Source organism: Taeniopygia guttata, chromosome 3, assembly GCF_048771995.1.
Source record: "Taeniopygia guttata chromosome 3, bTaeGut7.mat, whole genome shotgun sequence".
NCBI lineage: Eukaryota > Metazoa > Chordata > Aves > Passeriformes > Estrildidae > Taeniopygia > Taeniopygia guttata.
Genome location: NC_133027.1, coordinates 101,055,239 through 101,069,876, shown reverse-complemented (window position 1 = coordinate 101,069,876; position 14,638 = coordinate 101,055,239). Strand labels below are relative to the sequence as shown.

At 35.3% G+C, this 14,638-nt stretch overlaps 1 protein-coding gene across 10 annotated transcripts in view; it reads left to right on the top strand.

Moving 5' to 3' along the window:
• MTA3 (metastasis associated 1 family member 3) overlaps window positions 1–14,638 on the top strand; it is a 230,054-nt gene that overhangs the window by 151,109 nt on the left and 64,307 nt on the right. For all 10 annotated transcript variants that reach the window (XM_072927512.1, XM_072927516.1, XM_072927515.1 and 7 more), the window contains 2 exons: window positions 5,696–5,795; window positions 10,587–10,775. In XM_072927512.1, coding sequence (XP_072783613.1) covers window positions 5,696–5,795; window positions 10,587–10,775 — 289 coding nt within the window. The remainder of the gene's footprint in view (window positions 1–5,695; window positions 5,796–10,586; window positions 10,776–14,638) is intronic.

Sequence of the window (14,638 nt, the reverse complement as noted above, 5' to 3'; positions counted from 1 at the left end):
CCTGTGTTGTTCCCACTTTTCCATTTGCTCTAGGACATTGATTATATTAATTTTCTGTTGGCTACCATGTTATAAGTGCTCACAATATATTGGTGTATTTGGAGATGTTCTATGATTGTTATATTAATTTATCTTACAGTGGGGAAGGGAACACAATGCAGCTTCAACTGGCAAGGTGTCTTTCATTATACAGAGGAAAATAATGCATTCATTAACTGAGAACCATGAGTAAAAACATTTACAGGTGTGCTCAAAAAGCAGGGCTCTGTTCTTGTGAAATAATTCATTATAGTCAGTGGCAGTAGACCAAAATTCCCAATGCTCATAAATGAAAACAAATACATAAAAGACATTGGTTTGCAGTCTTCAGTTTTACAATGCTTCTGGATTCTCTGGAGGTGCTGAGAAGTAAAAGGAATTGAAGTTCATTAAAGAGGTAATTAAATTTAATGGCAGAATTGCAACATAAAATTATGCAGCAAAAATGGTGAAAAATCTCGATGCCAATGCTTCGCTCACGAAACTGGATGTTTCCTAGCAAGGTGAATTACAGCATCTAATGGTAGGCAGATGGTTTGGCAGTGAAAAGGAAAAATATGTTCACATCAAGTTTACCAGGCATATGAAAAATTTTGTGTTTCTGCCTGTCTGTCATGCCTGGCTAGTATCTGTTTATTCCTTTGTGTATTTTGTATTACTGTACTTCTTGACCCAAATTAATTTAAAAAGAACTAATTGAGACTTAGAGCTGAATTTCTTTTTGTATTTTTTTTAATGACCCTTGACCTATTGCAGTATAAAGAATAAATTTCTCTAGCAGAGTTTTCATGGATCTGCTTTTAGGGGGCTGTACATCTCCTCCTCTGGGACTGTGAAATTGCAGGATAGCATAGAGATGATGCAGTAAATAACATCCTGTGAACTAAACTACTTTTATCTTTCAGATTCTATTTCTGTTGAAAAAGAAAGATTTCACATATGTTTAATTTCTATTTATATAGCAATGAAAGTGAAGGTTGATCATATCATGCATTTATATATCATGCCACTCTTATTCTAACTTTGAGCATCTTTCAGCAAAATAATAGTGGCAGGTGACTTTTCATGTTTATCATGCCATCTCCATTTGTGCTGTAAATACCTGAAGTGATAAAATGAAGCATAGCACTGTACAGGCAGTTACTTAGAAATGCAAAGAAAACATCTTTTTTAACAGCATCATTTTACTTTGAATATATTCTGCAAGTCAGACTTTAACTACTCAGAAGGGAGTAGTAAAAATCTTGCCTGGTATTTTCAGTTTTAAATTATTGTTTTGTTGCTTGCTTGTGTCTCCACTGAATATGTTTTTTTTTCCTTCTTTCCAATATTTTAAGTATCACAATATTCTCTTAAAGAGCAGTCAGCTATTAATTTGCTGGTTTTTAAGTTCAGACCAGTCTAAGAGGTCATTTTTTTTAGGACTGTTAACAGTTTAGTGTGAAGAGGAACATTGGAGTAAAGACAAGGAATACAAAGCATCCTTGTATTCATATATATTATCATATATAATATATAAAAATATATATTATATATGATAACAATAACATAATATATATAAAATTATATAATATATAATATAATATTTTTATATATATATATATAGCATCCTATATCCTATATATTAAGAAAGGTTTCCTTTCTTCATATATAGAAAACCACCAAAGATCACTTAATTGTTTTCCTCAAAAATGTTATCTCAGAGGTGAGGTATAGGTCTCATTGATTAGTTTGCAAGTATCTGTGGAGAATTGTGGTTTTGCAGATTCATGTATGCACTGAGGTGGCTCACTTCCAACAGCTTTGTCCAGAGTATACCCACTACTTGTGAAACAGACAAGCAATATTAAAAACCAAGTGAACAGTTTTGAAATAAATATCATCAGATATAGAAGGATGTATGTCTCAGCTGGATTTTCAGTGCAAGGTAGATGGAAATTGAGAGTTACTTGCCTGCATCCAGAACTTTCTGGACCTGGTGTGATGCTGGATTGCTGTTGCTATTGGGAGAAGCAGAGGCTATTTTTATCATGATGTGTAATTGCAGTGGTTCCAGATTTTCTTTGATAAAAATGCCCCTTTTCAGAACTAGTTACTGATGAGCCACCAAACCTTTTGAAGCTTGTTAGGACAGTCTCTTGTGTTTGCTGCTTCTTAATTTCTTTGACTACTACTATTTAATCTTACGCAAAAATTTGAATAATTATTTCCTTTAATGTCTTAGACTTGAGCTATAAGTACTTTGGAGCAGTGCATTTTCTGTGTTCAAAATCTAATCTGAAATTTTGCCTAAATGTAGGGCGCAGAGACATAGCAAGTGCAGCAATCTCTCATTTTTTTTGGACATAGACCTTGTTGAGTTTTGCTGAATTTGTGGATTTATTCCATAATCTTAGATCCTGGCACTGGACTATATGCATTTGTTTTGTTTGTATGGTTGTCATCTGCAATCTGTTATAAACCTTCTTGGTTCTGCTCTTAAGATAATTAAACCAAAGAAAACAGAAAAACAAATTAAAGTAACACTGGATCATTTGGTCCAAACCTTTAACTCTTATAGCTGCTTGCTAGTGCAGGCTGTGCAGAGAGTGATCTCCCTGCTGATAATTCCAATTTTTTGTCTTGTCCATCTCTCTGCCACCTGTGTAATTAATTCACTGCCTGTGTGACTTTTGACTTTAGCTTATTTTGGAAAATGTGGGGAGTGTTTGTTTCTGTTTGAAGTCCAAGTATTTTAATTACACATTGAATAATTCATAAGTAGCTTGCTGAGCACACTTTTTTGGGTTGTCAGTTTATTCTAGTTATTATTGAATTAAATATAATTTCAGTTAACTATTTACAATTATTCTTTGAATTCTACAAGGTTAACAAGACATTGATATTGAAAGTTTTTTAAGAAAACTAAGTGGTTAGGGTGTGACTCTTTAGCTTGTGTTGTCTTAATAATGAGTTGTATTTTAGGTAGATGAAGACAATACTGTGTCTTCTGGAAATGGCATTAGTTAAATTATTTTGTTCCTTTTCTAAAACAACTGGATAGTGGAATTAGAAAGAAAACATGCGAGGAAACATGACAAAGGTAGATTTTGACCTTTGCATCAATATATAACTCATATCTGTACTTTTAATTGAAAAACTTAAAAAATAATGTATTTCAGTGATTTCTAAAATTAATATTGAATTTGGATGTGAATTGCATAGCTAGATTATATAAAACACTGTATATCACTATTTAATTTTTAATCTAGTTACTGTTTAACAGCAAAATGCTCTAGAATTTATACACTTGGAAATTCACTGTTTTTCACAAGTTTCTATGGAAGGGAGAACTAGAAGTTAGTTTGATTTCAAGAGAGCCCACAGATATGAACACACCTCACACCTCCAAACCCCCCAGTTGGTGTCCTGTACCATCCCCACCCCCTGTCCTGTCACCATTGACATCCCAAATGGTACCCTGCCTGCATTTTATTATGTATTATTTATTTGTTTTGTTTTTATTGTTACTATTGTATTTGTTTCTTTATGTTTTATGCCATATTTATTATTATCTTTTATTCTACTGTTCTCATTATTTTATTTTGTCTTTGTGTGTTTTATTTATTATTGATTTGTTTTGCACTCATGTACTCCAAAATCCCACACAGCATTCTTCTGACGGTTGCAATCTTCTATTCAGTGCAACACTGGGAGCCATGTCCACTGGTGCATCAGTTCTTACCTCTCTATCACTTATTCAAAATTAATATTATTAATAATAATATAATAATTATTATGTTATTATTTATATTTTATTTTCATTTTGATTTTACATTCTGAGCAACAAGATACTCTTGGGCTCTGAAGTCAGCCTCAAAAGTTTGATCTGCCAGAGAGTGACTGTTCTTTGTAGTGTTCATAGCATACTCAGACTTTATTTTAGAAATGTGGTAAAAACAGACCAATTTTAATTATGCAAAAGGAAGATAAGAAGCTAGCAGGTAGCAGCAGAAGGGAAATGCAGTCATGCCACATTCACTGGATTGAGCAGTAGGGACAGAAGGATCACAGGAAAGGCTGCTTAGCTACAGCCCTTATCAATGCCAACATGTTGAAAGGGGTTGAGAGACTATCAGGAAATGTGTTCATAATAGAGCCTTATTCTTGGGAGCAATTTGTGGACAAATACTGTTTTATGTACTGCCAAGATTTGGGAAAAAAACCAGAATGTGTGTGTGTGTTTTCTGGTCTTATATTTGCCTTCTCCACAAAGAGGGAGAAAAGGTTATGGAAAAACATTTGAATAAGACTTATTTATTCCACAGCCTTTAGAAAAGCTGTTAATACCGCTGAATTAGTTCAGTTAATACTGAATCACTGCTGTTAAATCTTAATTTGTAAGACTGTGGCAGCAAGTACTGAAACATTCATTCAGTAATAAATTTTTTGAGATTCAAGATAAAATTGTGGTAGCATAGTTTATCAGTTTCTCCATGATCATTTATAACTTCAGTGAGTTAAAATTTTGGTGCACACTGTTTTACTGTTGAATATCAGATTTAGAGGATACAGCGAAGTGTGTTTATTTGTCAGTGACATTCACCATTGGTATAATTCTGCAATTGTAAGTTGTGTAGGATATAATTGCTTGGGTCCCTACACCAGAGGGTGTATTACACTACACTGCATTACATCTGTAACTGGGTCTTTGCATTTACAAGGGGTTATGTCATTACTGCAATAAACAGGTTTTTTTCTGAATGCACTTCAAGAGTCATTATACAAATCCAGGTACTGGGGAAACTTCTGATCTGTGTATTGATAATCTTTTGTGTCACTGCATCTTTGCTCATTTCTTATATGATATGCTAGGCCCAGTTAAATTCTCTTTTCCTTCACTGTGCATGGCACACAGATGTACTTCCAAGAAATGTTTTACCATTCTCCAAGAAATGTTTACAGTTTAGACTGGTCTAAGTGTAATAGATGCCATTTACAATTCATCAACAAAAGTGGAAAAGAAAGTAAAGCTTTGGAAAAATATGTCCATTTCAATAACAGATTAATTAATAATGCTTTAATTAAGTAGGTTGAGAGATCAATTTATTTAATTATTGCTTGAAACCTGTGTCAGCATCAGGAATTTTGGGGATACATTGGCTAATATGCTTTTTTTGGCTCACTAATGGAAGTAGTAGGCACATACTACTGGAGTGAATGAAATGTTTTTAATTTCCTCATGGGGACATGGTGAACCCCCATTTTAATTAGAATTATAATTTTGAAGCACTATTATAGCATTATAATTTTAGAAATAATAGTCCTGATTGTAAACTTCAAACTGTGGAGAACATTTGACTTCATAATTAATTGAAAATTCTATACATTAAGAGGTTGGTACATGAGAATTCTGTGAGTATATTTTGTTTCTGAGCTGCTGCTGTTATATGTACAGTGTTACTTTTGGGGGCAGAAGGTCAGAGTTTTTGCTGCAGTGTTTAGAGATTTGTCTTTATCAAGTTGTTCTTTGTTAGCAAAGATCTGAAAACTTAACAGTAACATGACAGTATGTGACTCCCATGTGTAAAAGGACACTTTTATAGATATGGCACATCTGATAGTTGAGATTTCATCTTTCTGTGTATTTACTGTTGCTCCTGTTCCTCTGTTGCAGCGCGGTTGGCACGTTTGCTCGAGCCTTGGACTGCAGTAGTTCTGTCAGGCAGCCTAGTTTACACATGAGTGCAGCTGCTGCTTCCCGAGACATCACACTGGTAGGTGGTTTAAGCATCCTACAACTTTTATATCCATGAATTCAATGCTATCTGATACTCCAAAGTCCCCATTTTCCACCTGTTGTCCTTAGCTACCTGCAAGCAAGGGGTATATGTGTATGTTAGAAAATCCTGTGTGTTTTCTTTAAGCTTCTCAGTGCTGCCCTTGTAATCACACAGTGCAACACTTGGCTTTAGTTGTGGATCACCCACAGCAGAGTGGATAATACACATTGTATAGGGATTGATGCAGCGCACTGTCATTTAAAGTAAGTGGTAATAAAGCTGACTGAAAATTGTGTGGACAATACTTTGTACTTACTAGACGTATATGTCATCATATTTTATAAAGGATAAGCAGTCTGACTTTGTAAGCATTTTTTAAAAGAACATTTCAATTAGCATATTCCTACAATGTTTTCTTAGTGTACTGTTCACTGTTAATGTAAGCACCTGCATCTTTTAGAGAAAGTGAAAATATATTGATTGCAGGTTTGTTTCTGTATAATCATACTAGCTGAGATGAGAAGGTGTGCTACAGTAAATAAAGTATGCCAGGTCTCACACTATGTGAGACCAAAAATATTACTGCTTCAGAGAATCACGTTTGTCTTGGATTTCCAAAGACATCAACTGTTGTTTTATTATTTTAGGTAATTTTGTACCTAAACATCATCACATAGGTGATGGAGACCTGCTATTTACCAGATACTGGAGTATTAAAATTAGAGGAAACTCAATGGGACTAACAGATTAGGTCAAAATAGCTAAAGCACTGCTTATAAAATGAATAGAAAGCCCCTTGAATTCAGTTGCACAAAATTTTGTGGGAATGGGCAGTACCAGCAGGTTAAAAAAAGGTTAGAAAAATTATGTAGCCATATAGGTCATAAATTAGTACTGAGGAGAATAGGGAAAGGTATACCTTCTAAATGTCCTCATGCTGAAACTTTGTACATGCTGGTCAATGAAATGGGAATTTATTTTAGACTGTGATTGGACTTACCTGAATGTTTTAGCTAATATTCCTTGGTGCTACTGTAAGAGACACAGTGCTTAGTTAAAAGGGTGGTTGGTCTGATTGAGTGGGACAATTCTTGTATTTCAGATAAAATACATCTTTTATTATGGTGAGAAAAATAATTATTTTTTAAGTACACTTTTGCAGTGTAGACTGTTGAACAGGAAACTGATTTAGTCTGGACTACCATAGCATCATAAAGGTAGGGGCAAAACGTAATGTTTTCAGTAATATTCAAAATTAATTTTCTGTTTCACAGTTGCTACTATGAATTTTACCAGCACAATTCTGTTCATATTAAGTACTTTATTTTGTTCATGAAAATAGTTCTTTAACATTTTTCTTTTTATTAATATTTTGTTGGATTAAGAATTTCTAATAAATTTCACATATTGCATATCCCTTCTTTATTTGCATCCTGTATTCAGTATTTAATAGAGTGGATTTATCCTTATGGCAATTTCTCATTTGAAAGTACATGTGCAATGCTGCTAATAAAGGGATACTTCGTTTGAGTGCCATGTTAATGTTTCTCCATTGCAAATGATCCATTAAGTTCCATTACACTTAATGAAAGGCATATCTTATAATGAGGCATAAAAGGAGCCACCCCAGCCTTAATTATTGTGTCTGTCTCTTCTATTTTCCTACTCCCTCAGCTTTTTAAAACCCTACTTTTTTAGCTTTTTGGCAACGTACTTCCTTCTAAATAAAGAAAAGACATATTTGTCATTATAATAGTTACTTTTTCAGACATTTCCATGTTAATTGGAAGCATATTTTCAGCAGCAGTTAAAGTTAGTAGAGACATTTGCAGAACTTGTGGTATATTTCTTTTATACTTTGCATATAGGTGCATGACACTAAGAAAATTATACCATCTATCTTCTTAATGCAAGGAAGATAGTCCTTGCATCTGAGGTGATATTAATAGGATTTCATTGTGCCACACCTGTGGCTTTCCAGTATTCCTAATTAAGTTTTAATCTTATTTAGTTTTAATGAGAGATAACTGTAAACAAACTGATATTAAAAAAAAGAAAAAAGCCAAGATGATGAACATAGATAAATTCAGGGTTGATGTACACATTTCTTGCAGATGAATAACACTGAGAGGCTGCTTTCAGGCTCCTTTATTTTGAAAACATAGGGAAGGTAATGAGACAAGATAGGAAACCCCCTGCTTTTAGAAAACCCTAAAGAAGACGTGAAACCATGTATGTTTACCTTCTTAGATGATAATATGCTTCTCTTACACTGGTAAAGCCTTGTGAGGCAACCAACTAAAATTTGCACTTCTGGCCTTCTCAAAGGCAGTGCTTTATTTTATAATGAAAATTGATCTCTGAGAAGAGAAACACACTTGGACGACCTTCTGTTTCAGATTCCTAAATACTTCATAGTGCTTATACTGACCATGAGAGCCATTTAAAGCAAAGCAGGCTGATGGCATCACTTGCTCCTTGTGGTGGGTTTGTTCAGAGGAGCTTATGTGACCTTACTGTAGGGACCTAAGTCTGATATTGGATGTCTCTTCAAAATGAAAAGTATGAACAGTTTTTTCCTTTCCATTTTGGATTGTGTCTTTTTAATGATTTTTATTAGACTTCCTTATATGTGGCTCCTAAGATAAACACATTTAAAGTAGGATTGAATTGCTCAGTTTCCAGTTTGAGTTCTTTGTTTGAGGCAGCTCAGTCTGGAATGGGAGCTGTGTTGTGTGGCTGGTTGCAGGATGCCTTCTCATGCCCTTTCTTGCAGCTCCATGCAGCCCTTCCTTAGCTTTTGGTGGAAAGTTTCTTCCTCTGCCTGCTTATATTTGGGCTTGAAGTTGCCTCTTAGCTGCATGGCTAGCACTTTTCCTCTGATGTGCCCCTGTGTCTGTGCTGGACAGCATGCTCTGGGCAAGAGTTCTTTGGGAAGGGTGGTTCTTCCTCTGTCTGTCAGGCTCCTGTTTGAGAGAGGCAATGCCAGGACTCTCTACCTGCTTCTTTAGGTAAAGCAGATAAAAAGAAGGCATTCCAGGACTTTTACTCTCAGCCTCTACTAATGCCTTCAGGCTTGTCATGCTTTTGCTACCACAATTTGCATTGCGGTGTGGAAATTTGATGCAGGTCAGGGCTGACAAACCTGTAAAATGCAGAGTTGTTATCAAAGAACTTGTCAGTGGTCTTCCATCACAGGACAGCTCAGCAAAGGCAGCACTTATCCATGGAGTTCGGTATAAATCTTTTCTTTAGCAATATCAAAAAAAGCATTGTGGAGTCAGGTGTTTATTATAGATGAAAAATGAACATGAAGCAAGAGCAAGATTCTGATGTATTCACTTCTGTTATATTTTTTATAAAAGTTGGTATCACTGAATAGATCTCGATTTAGCAGCTGCTTGGAAGACACCCTGTGTGTACTGCTTTTCTGTGAGGGCTGCAATTTAAACAAAGATTTAAACCTCAGTAGCACATCTACTCTAAGAGTTCAGTCTTTAGACCTGGTTTACTCATTGCCTGAATGGTAAACAGTAAATCAGTGATTTCGATGTACGTTCTCTAATATGAAGCTGATGAATTTTAGGCAATATATTGCATACTTTCCTATTAGAATACTTGATTTTAGCAATGGCTTTTCTCCAGGCTGGTGAATATGATGGAACCATAAGTAAAATGACGCATTGCAGGATAATAGTGACATTGCTTCTTGCAGACAAAACAGTTCCAGTATCTTCTGCTTGATAGCACTCAAAGACTTGTAGTAAACACTGGAGAAAGACAATAGTCATTGATAGAAGATGGCAAAAAAAAAAAAAAAAAATCCATTGTTTGCAGTAGATTTGTATGCAGAAGCTCAGCTGGAATTGCTGTACTGACACCTAATGCAGGAATGCTCCTTCCTTGCAAGGTTTCCTCATAGCTGGGTTTGTGCCTTGTGAGAGTTTGCAGACTACACTTGGAGCTCAGCACTGTGGCGGGACACATTGTCTGATACAGCCACAGACATTATCACACTTATAGCTCTGATATCTCCTTCAGCACAGCCACTTGGATTGAGCTGATGGGGCCTTTTGGGGCGCTGAGTCAGAATTGCTTCTTGTGTGCTGCTCGTTTTCCTGACGGGAGGGTTTGTTTACTTTTTATTTTCTCCATCCTTGGTTAGCAATGGAAGCATTCAGTGCTACCTACAGTGTGAAGATTGTTCTAATTTGTTTGTTTTCTCTTTTTTATAACAGAAAGGGAATCAACCAAAGAAACCTTATTTACTGGTCTGTGATAATAGTATTTAGCAAGGGACAAAAATCCTGCTACTCTTTCAGTATGATGATAATGAAAACAATAAATGTCTTCCTTCTCCAGCAATGAGTGTATTAAGCTCATAGAGGTCTGAGCAACTGTTTAGTTATTATTTAGAGTATCTGTTAATTGAAAATGGCCCCACAGTCAATATATGCCGCTGTCTTTATTGGGTTTCTTGGAACTAATTTCTACCAACAAGAGATTCTTTAGAAATGTTTGCTAGTAATTTTCAGGAACTAATAAACTAATGTCATTTTTAGTAAACATTTTATCAAGGTATTTCCTTTCCGAGATTAAGTAATAAACTATTTATTTTCCGCATATTCCACAGCAGAAAACTATGATATCAAGATAGATTCTAAACATAGCATTAACTGAGGCTCCTTGCTTGGTTTATAGAGAATAATATATTGAATTTGCATTAACTGAGATGGACTGCTGTCTATTTAAGCACATCTTTTTTTCTCTCCTTGTCCGTGCCAGTTTCACGCAATGGACACACTGCATAAACACAACTATGATCTGAGCAGTGCCATCGGTGTTCTGGTGCCACTGGGAGGGCCTGTCTTGTGTAGAGATGAAATGGAGGAGTGGTCGGCATCAGAAGCTAGTTTATTTGAAGAGGCTTTGGAAAAGTATGGCAAGGACTTCAATGACATTCGACAAGACTTTGTAAGTATGAGAGTAGTGCCCTTTCCTGTAGCTATGTTTTGCCATTGTTGAACATGGCTGTTTTCTGTAGGTTTGGGAGGTTTAGCTAGGGGAGAAATCTGTGTAGCTGACCCGTGTGATTAACATAGCTATACATTTTATCTGGCTGAAAGTCAATATGCTTTCTTGTTCAATGCTATTGTTTGGAAAGATGGTGACAGAAGATAATCTGTTTAGTGGTTTTATATCAGGTAGGATGTCTCATGCTGAGGATCTTAAAATCATCTGAAAAAGATCCAGGAACTTTGCAGGGTATTTCCACAATTTCCAGTGAAATTCATTAGCAGCTACATGGCTGACTCCCCTGGGTGTTTTTGGAAAGCTGGGGTTTTCTACTATGGTTAGCAGAGAGAAATTTGTATTCAGATAGGTTTTAAAATGTACTACAGGGAGTTGTTTTGACATAGTAAATGTTTTGGCAGTTCTGAAAAGTAAAAGAAATGTTTCCCAGTATGTTCTAACTACAATAATTTTTGTACTGAAGTATCAGACTATAGGGCAGTAAACTTTTAATTTACTAATTCTAATGCAAAGCAATGAAATTAAATGGATTCTAACACTGATTGCTAGAATTGCTAGTAATTTGCTGCAATTTTTTTCACATTTTGTGGAGAGCCTTTTTCTTTCAAGGAAAAATATTTTCTCTGATGTGCCATGTTCAAGTTGGGCTTCACGAAAAAGTTAAGATTTGAAGCAAAGGCATTCCATTATTTAAGACTGAGGTCAATTGAAACATTTTCACATTCATCTCATTCTGCATGACTCTGAGAACTCAGATTTTTAAATTTTCTTTGCAGGAATTTATTAATAGTTTTTGTGAGGGGGGAAGAAAAGGTACTGTATGGTAAATGTAGAAGTCCTTACAAGATAGACTGCAGGACAGTGGGAGGAGGCTTAGCAATGAGCTGTCTTTCCTTCATTTTCACAGATTTGAAATGGAACAGGTAATTGGATGAAGGTGGGAAGCAAAGGCTATTGTTTTTCTAAGGAACTGACATTTTAATAGGTGTATTATATCTGCATGCTTAATTTTGAGATTCCTAGGAGAGAAAATGTTCATTACATTGATGACATAAAGTTGAAAGTTGCATCATGGCTGAAACAGCTCTTTTAAGTTCAAGAAAATATTATTGAAAACCAGTATTTATAGACCTTTTAGAACAGAAATCTTAAGGTAAACTACATTTCTTATTATTTTTTATACAGACAAATGGTTCTCATTTGTAACTGTACAATAGTTCAGGAGTGATGTCTTCTAATTAAATGGTTCCTAATATATAATATATATAATATTTGGCTTTTGAAAATTCTTTAAGCATATAACATCTTTTATTGGCTGTTTACAAGCTGTGTCCTAACACAGTTTGTGAGCAAGCATGCAGAAGGCTTTTCTCTGGTATTTATGTGGTATTTTTGTTTTCTGTATAATTTCTGTTTTACCTACTACTGTATTAAAGTGATGCAGTGTAGTAACATGTCACAAGAGTTGCTTCTGCATTTGTAATATTCAAATGCTAGATATTTGAATTACTTTACTAGAAGTTGTTTACAATATTAAAATTTTGTCTTGGATACTCTGAAAGAGTTTTGTCCCATTACCCTCCCTCTTTCACTAAAACTTCCTTCCCAAAGTGCAGCTATTTTGCCCTGGTCTCCTCCCAGAGCAGGAGACACACAAAGATCTGGTGATAGCATTGCATAACCTACTGAGGGCACCTTAACCATGAGTCAGAGTGCAGCACAAATGGATGTGGGGCACTAATTAATTATAGCTTATTTTAGTTAGAACAGGGATATTATCTATTCTTAGTCACTTTTTTTTTTTTAATCTTTGGAAAAATGTCATTTTAAAAACATCCTTAGATGAACATCTATTTTATATCTCAATTTATATGGTACTAAGAACAGTGCACAGTCTTAATTTAATTCTATGTAATTTGAAGTCTTTCAATTATGTTAGTCATTGTGTAGTCTTGGGATATCTTAATTTCTCTAGTGTAAAATTTATGTGTTCTCACTTCCTATGTAGCATTCTAAAAGTGCAGGGATTTGAAAACACACATTTGCTTTTTAAGTAATCATCGAAAATAGTCCATCGAGATTTAGATCACGGATATGTGAAGTTTCTGCAAGGTGAGGTAGGTATAAATGCGTAGCACGTAAGCAGTGATTTTCCACGATGATACTTTCATCTTTTATCATCTCTCTCTTCATGGCAAGCCATTGTTAAGTTTACTGCTGATAAGTACCTAAGTACTCTTAGATGTGTTGTAAGAGCAAGGGCAAAGAAGATCATGAAACCGATAGTTTACCTGTGAACTTGTTTGGGTCTCCACGTAGGATGTAAAGACAAAATCCTACTGACATTAAACTCCAACCTCAGCAGTCATGCAGTGGTGCCACAGGACAGGCAAGAAAGTCGCGTTGCATGGCAGAAAGAGATTGGTAGCAGAAGGGTGATACAGTACCTGCCTGGGTCATTACAACCCAGAGGAGTTGCCTTTTCCGTGCCAGCCCAGATTTGCAAGGCACAGCAGCTGCTATTGCAGTCCTTACATGACAGTTGTGTAAAATGCAGATTCATTTACTTTTCCAGCAGTTACTGGGAATTGCAGCTGTTTGATGTTCAATGTGCAGCTCAAGTATTACACTACAAATACTAAATGTTAATAAACAAGATTGTTATAAATTAAATGGTGTAAAGGTCTCTACCTTTTTTTCATAGATAGGAGATGCTCATTTGTAATTGTTACCAATCTAGCTTTTGAATAATAATTTTCATCAATTGTTGACTCATTGACTCTTGCAGGAGAGGTTCTTCTGTCTTTAAGACTCTGTGTGAATCCTAATCAAGCTAAACCTTATAAGCTAATTCAATTTACTTCATGTTCTTGAATTATTTCACATCCCAGAGTAGTAGAATGGGAAAAGAATGGATATTTTATGTTCTCCAAATGTAACTATTTTCCTAACAGTAGGACAAAGATGTTATACTTGTTAATTCTTAGTTTTTCATTACCAACAGTTCTCACTAATGTATAACTATTACCTCTCGGATATGGCAGGAAGGACCTTGGTAATCAAGAGTAGGGACTGTTTATAGAAAGCAGGAGCAACTGTTTTTCAGTTTTAGAGAATTGTGAAAACATGGCTTAAAATTACCATGTTCATTTTAGGCTGCTTTACAGTCCTGAACTTTTCTTGCTGATTTGATTGGTCTGTTTTTAGCCTGGAGAAACTAAAGAAACTTAAAATTCCCCTCTCTCTGTTTTTGTAGAGCTGATAGCTTTTACTAATTTTGTCTTTCAAAAATGTTGTGCAGATGAGCATATTTACTTCATTCAAGAACAGAAGTTGGTCATGTATTAATCTATGGCTGTTCACAGCTTCACTGGCAGTTCAGAGCTTTAATTACATAGATAAATGGAATACAGGTTATCCATGCTCAGTCTGTCAAACAGCTTTTCCAAGTTTTGAATCAAAGTATAAAAGGATTACAGTTATTTGGTCCAAGTTTCTTAATTACATTCCTTTAGTTGTAGATGCCTAGTGAGTAAATGAACATACTGGTGTCACAGCCATAGTTAAAGCAGATCCAAGTATTTTCTGGAGAAATGGCAAACATTTGTGGTGTGAACGTGCCAATAAATATTCAGGAAGGAAAAGAAATACGGATATGTAAAATGTACTAATTGACAATGGCAGGTGGTTGGGGTGACAGCATTTCACCTGGATGCCAGGGGGAATGTGGACCTGAAGACTGAGAATCATTTTATCTGTCACCTCACACCAAACACAACTTCTTGTCACTGGCCTTTTTGAGG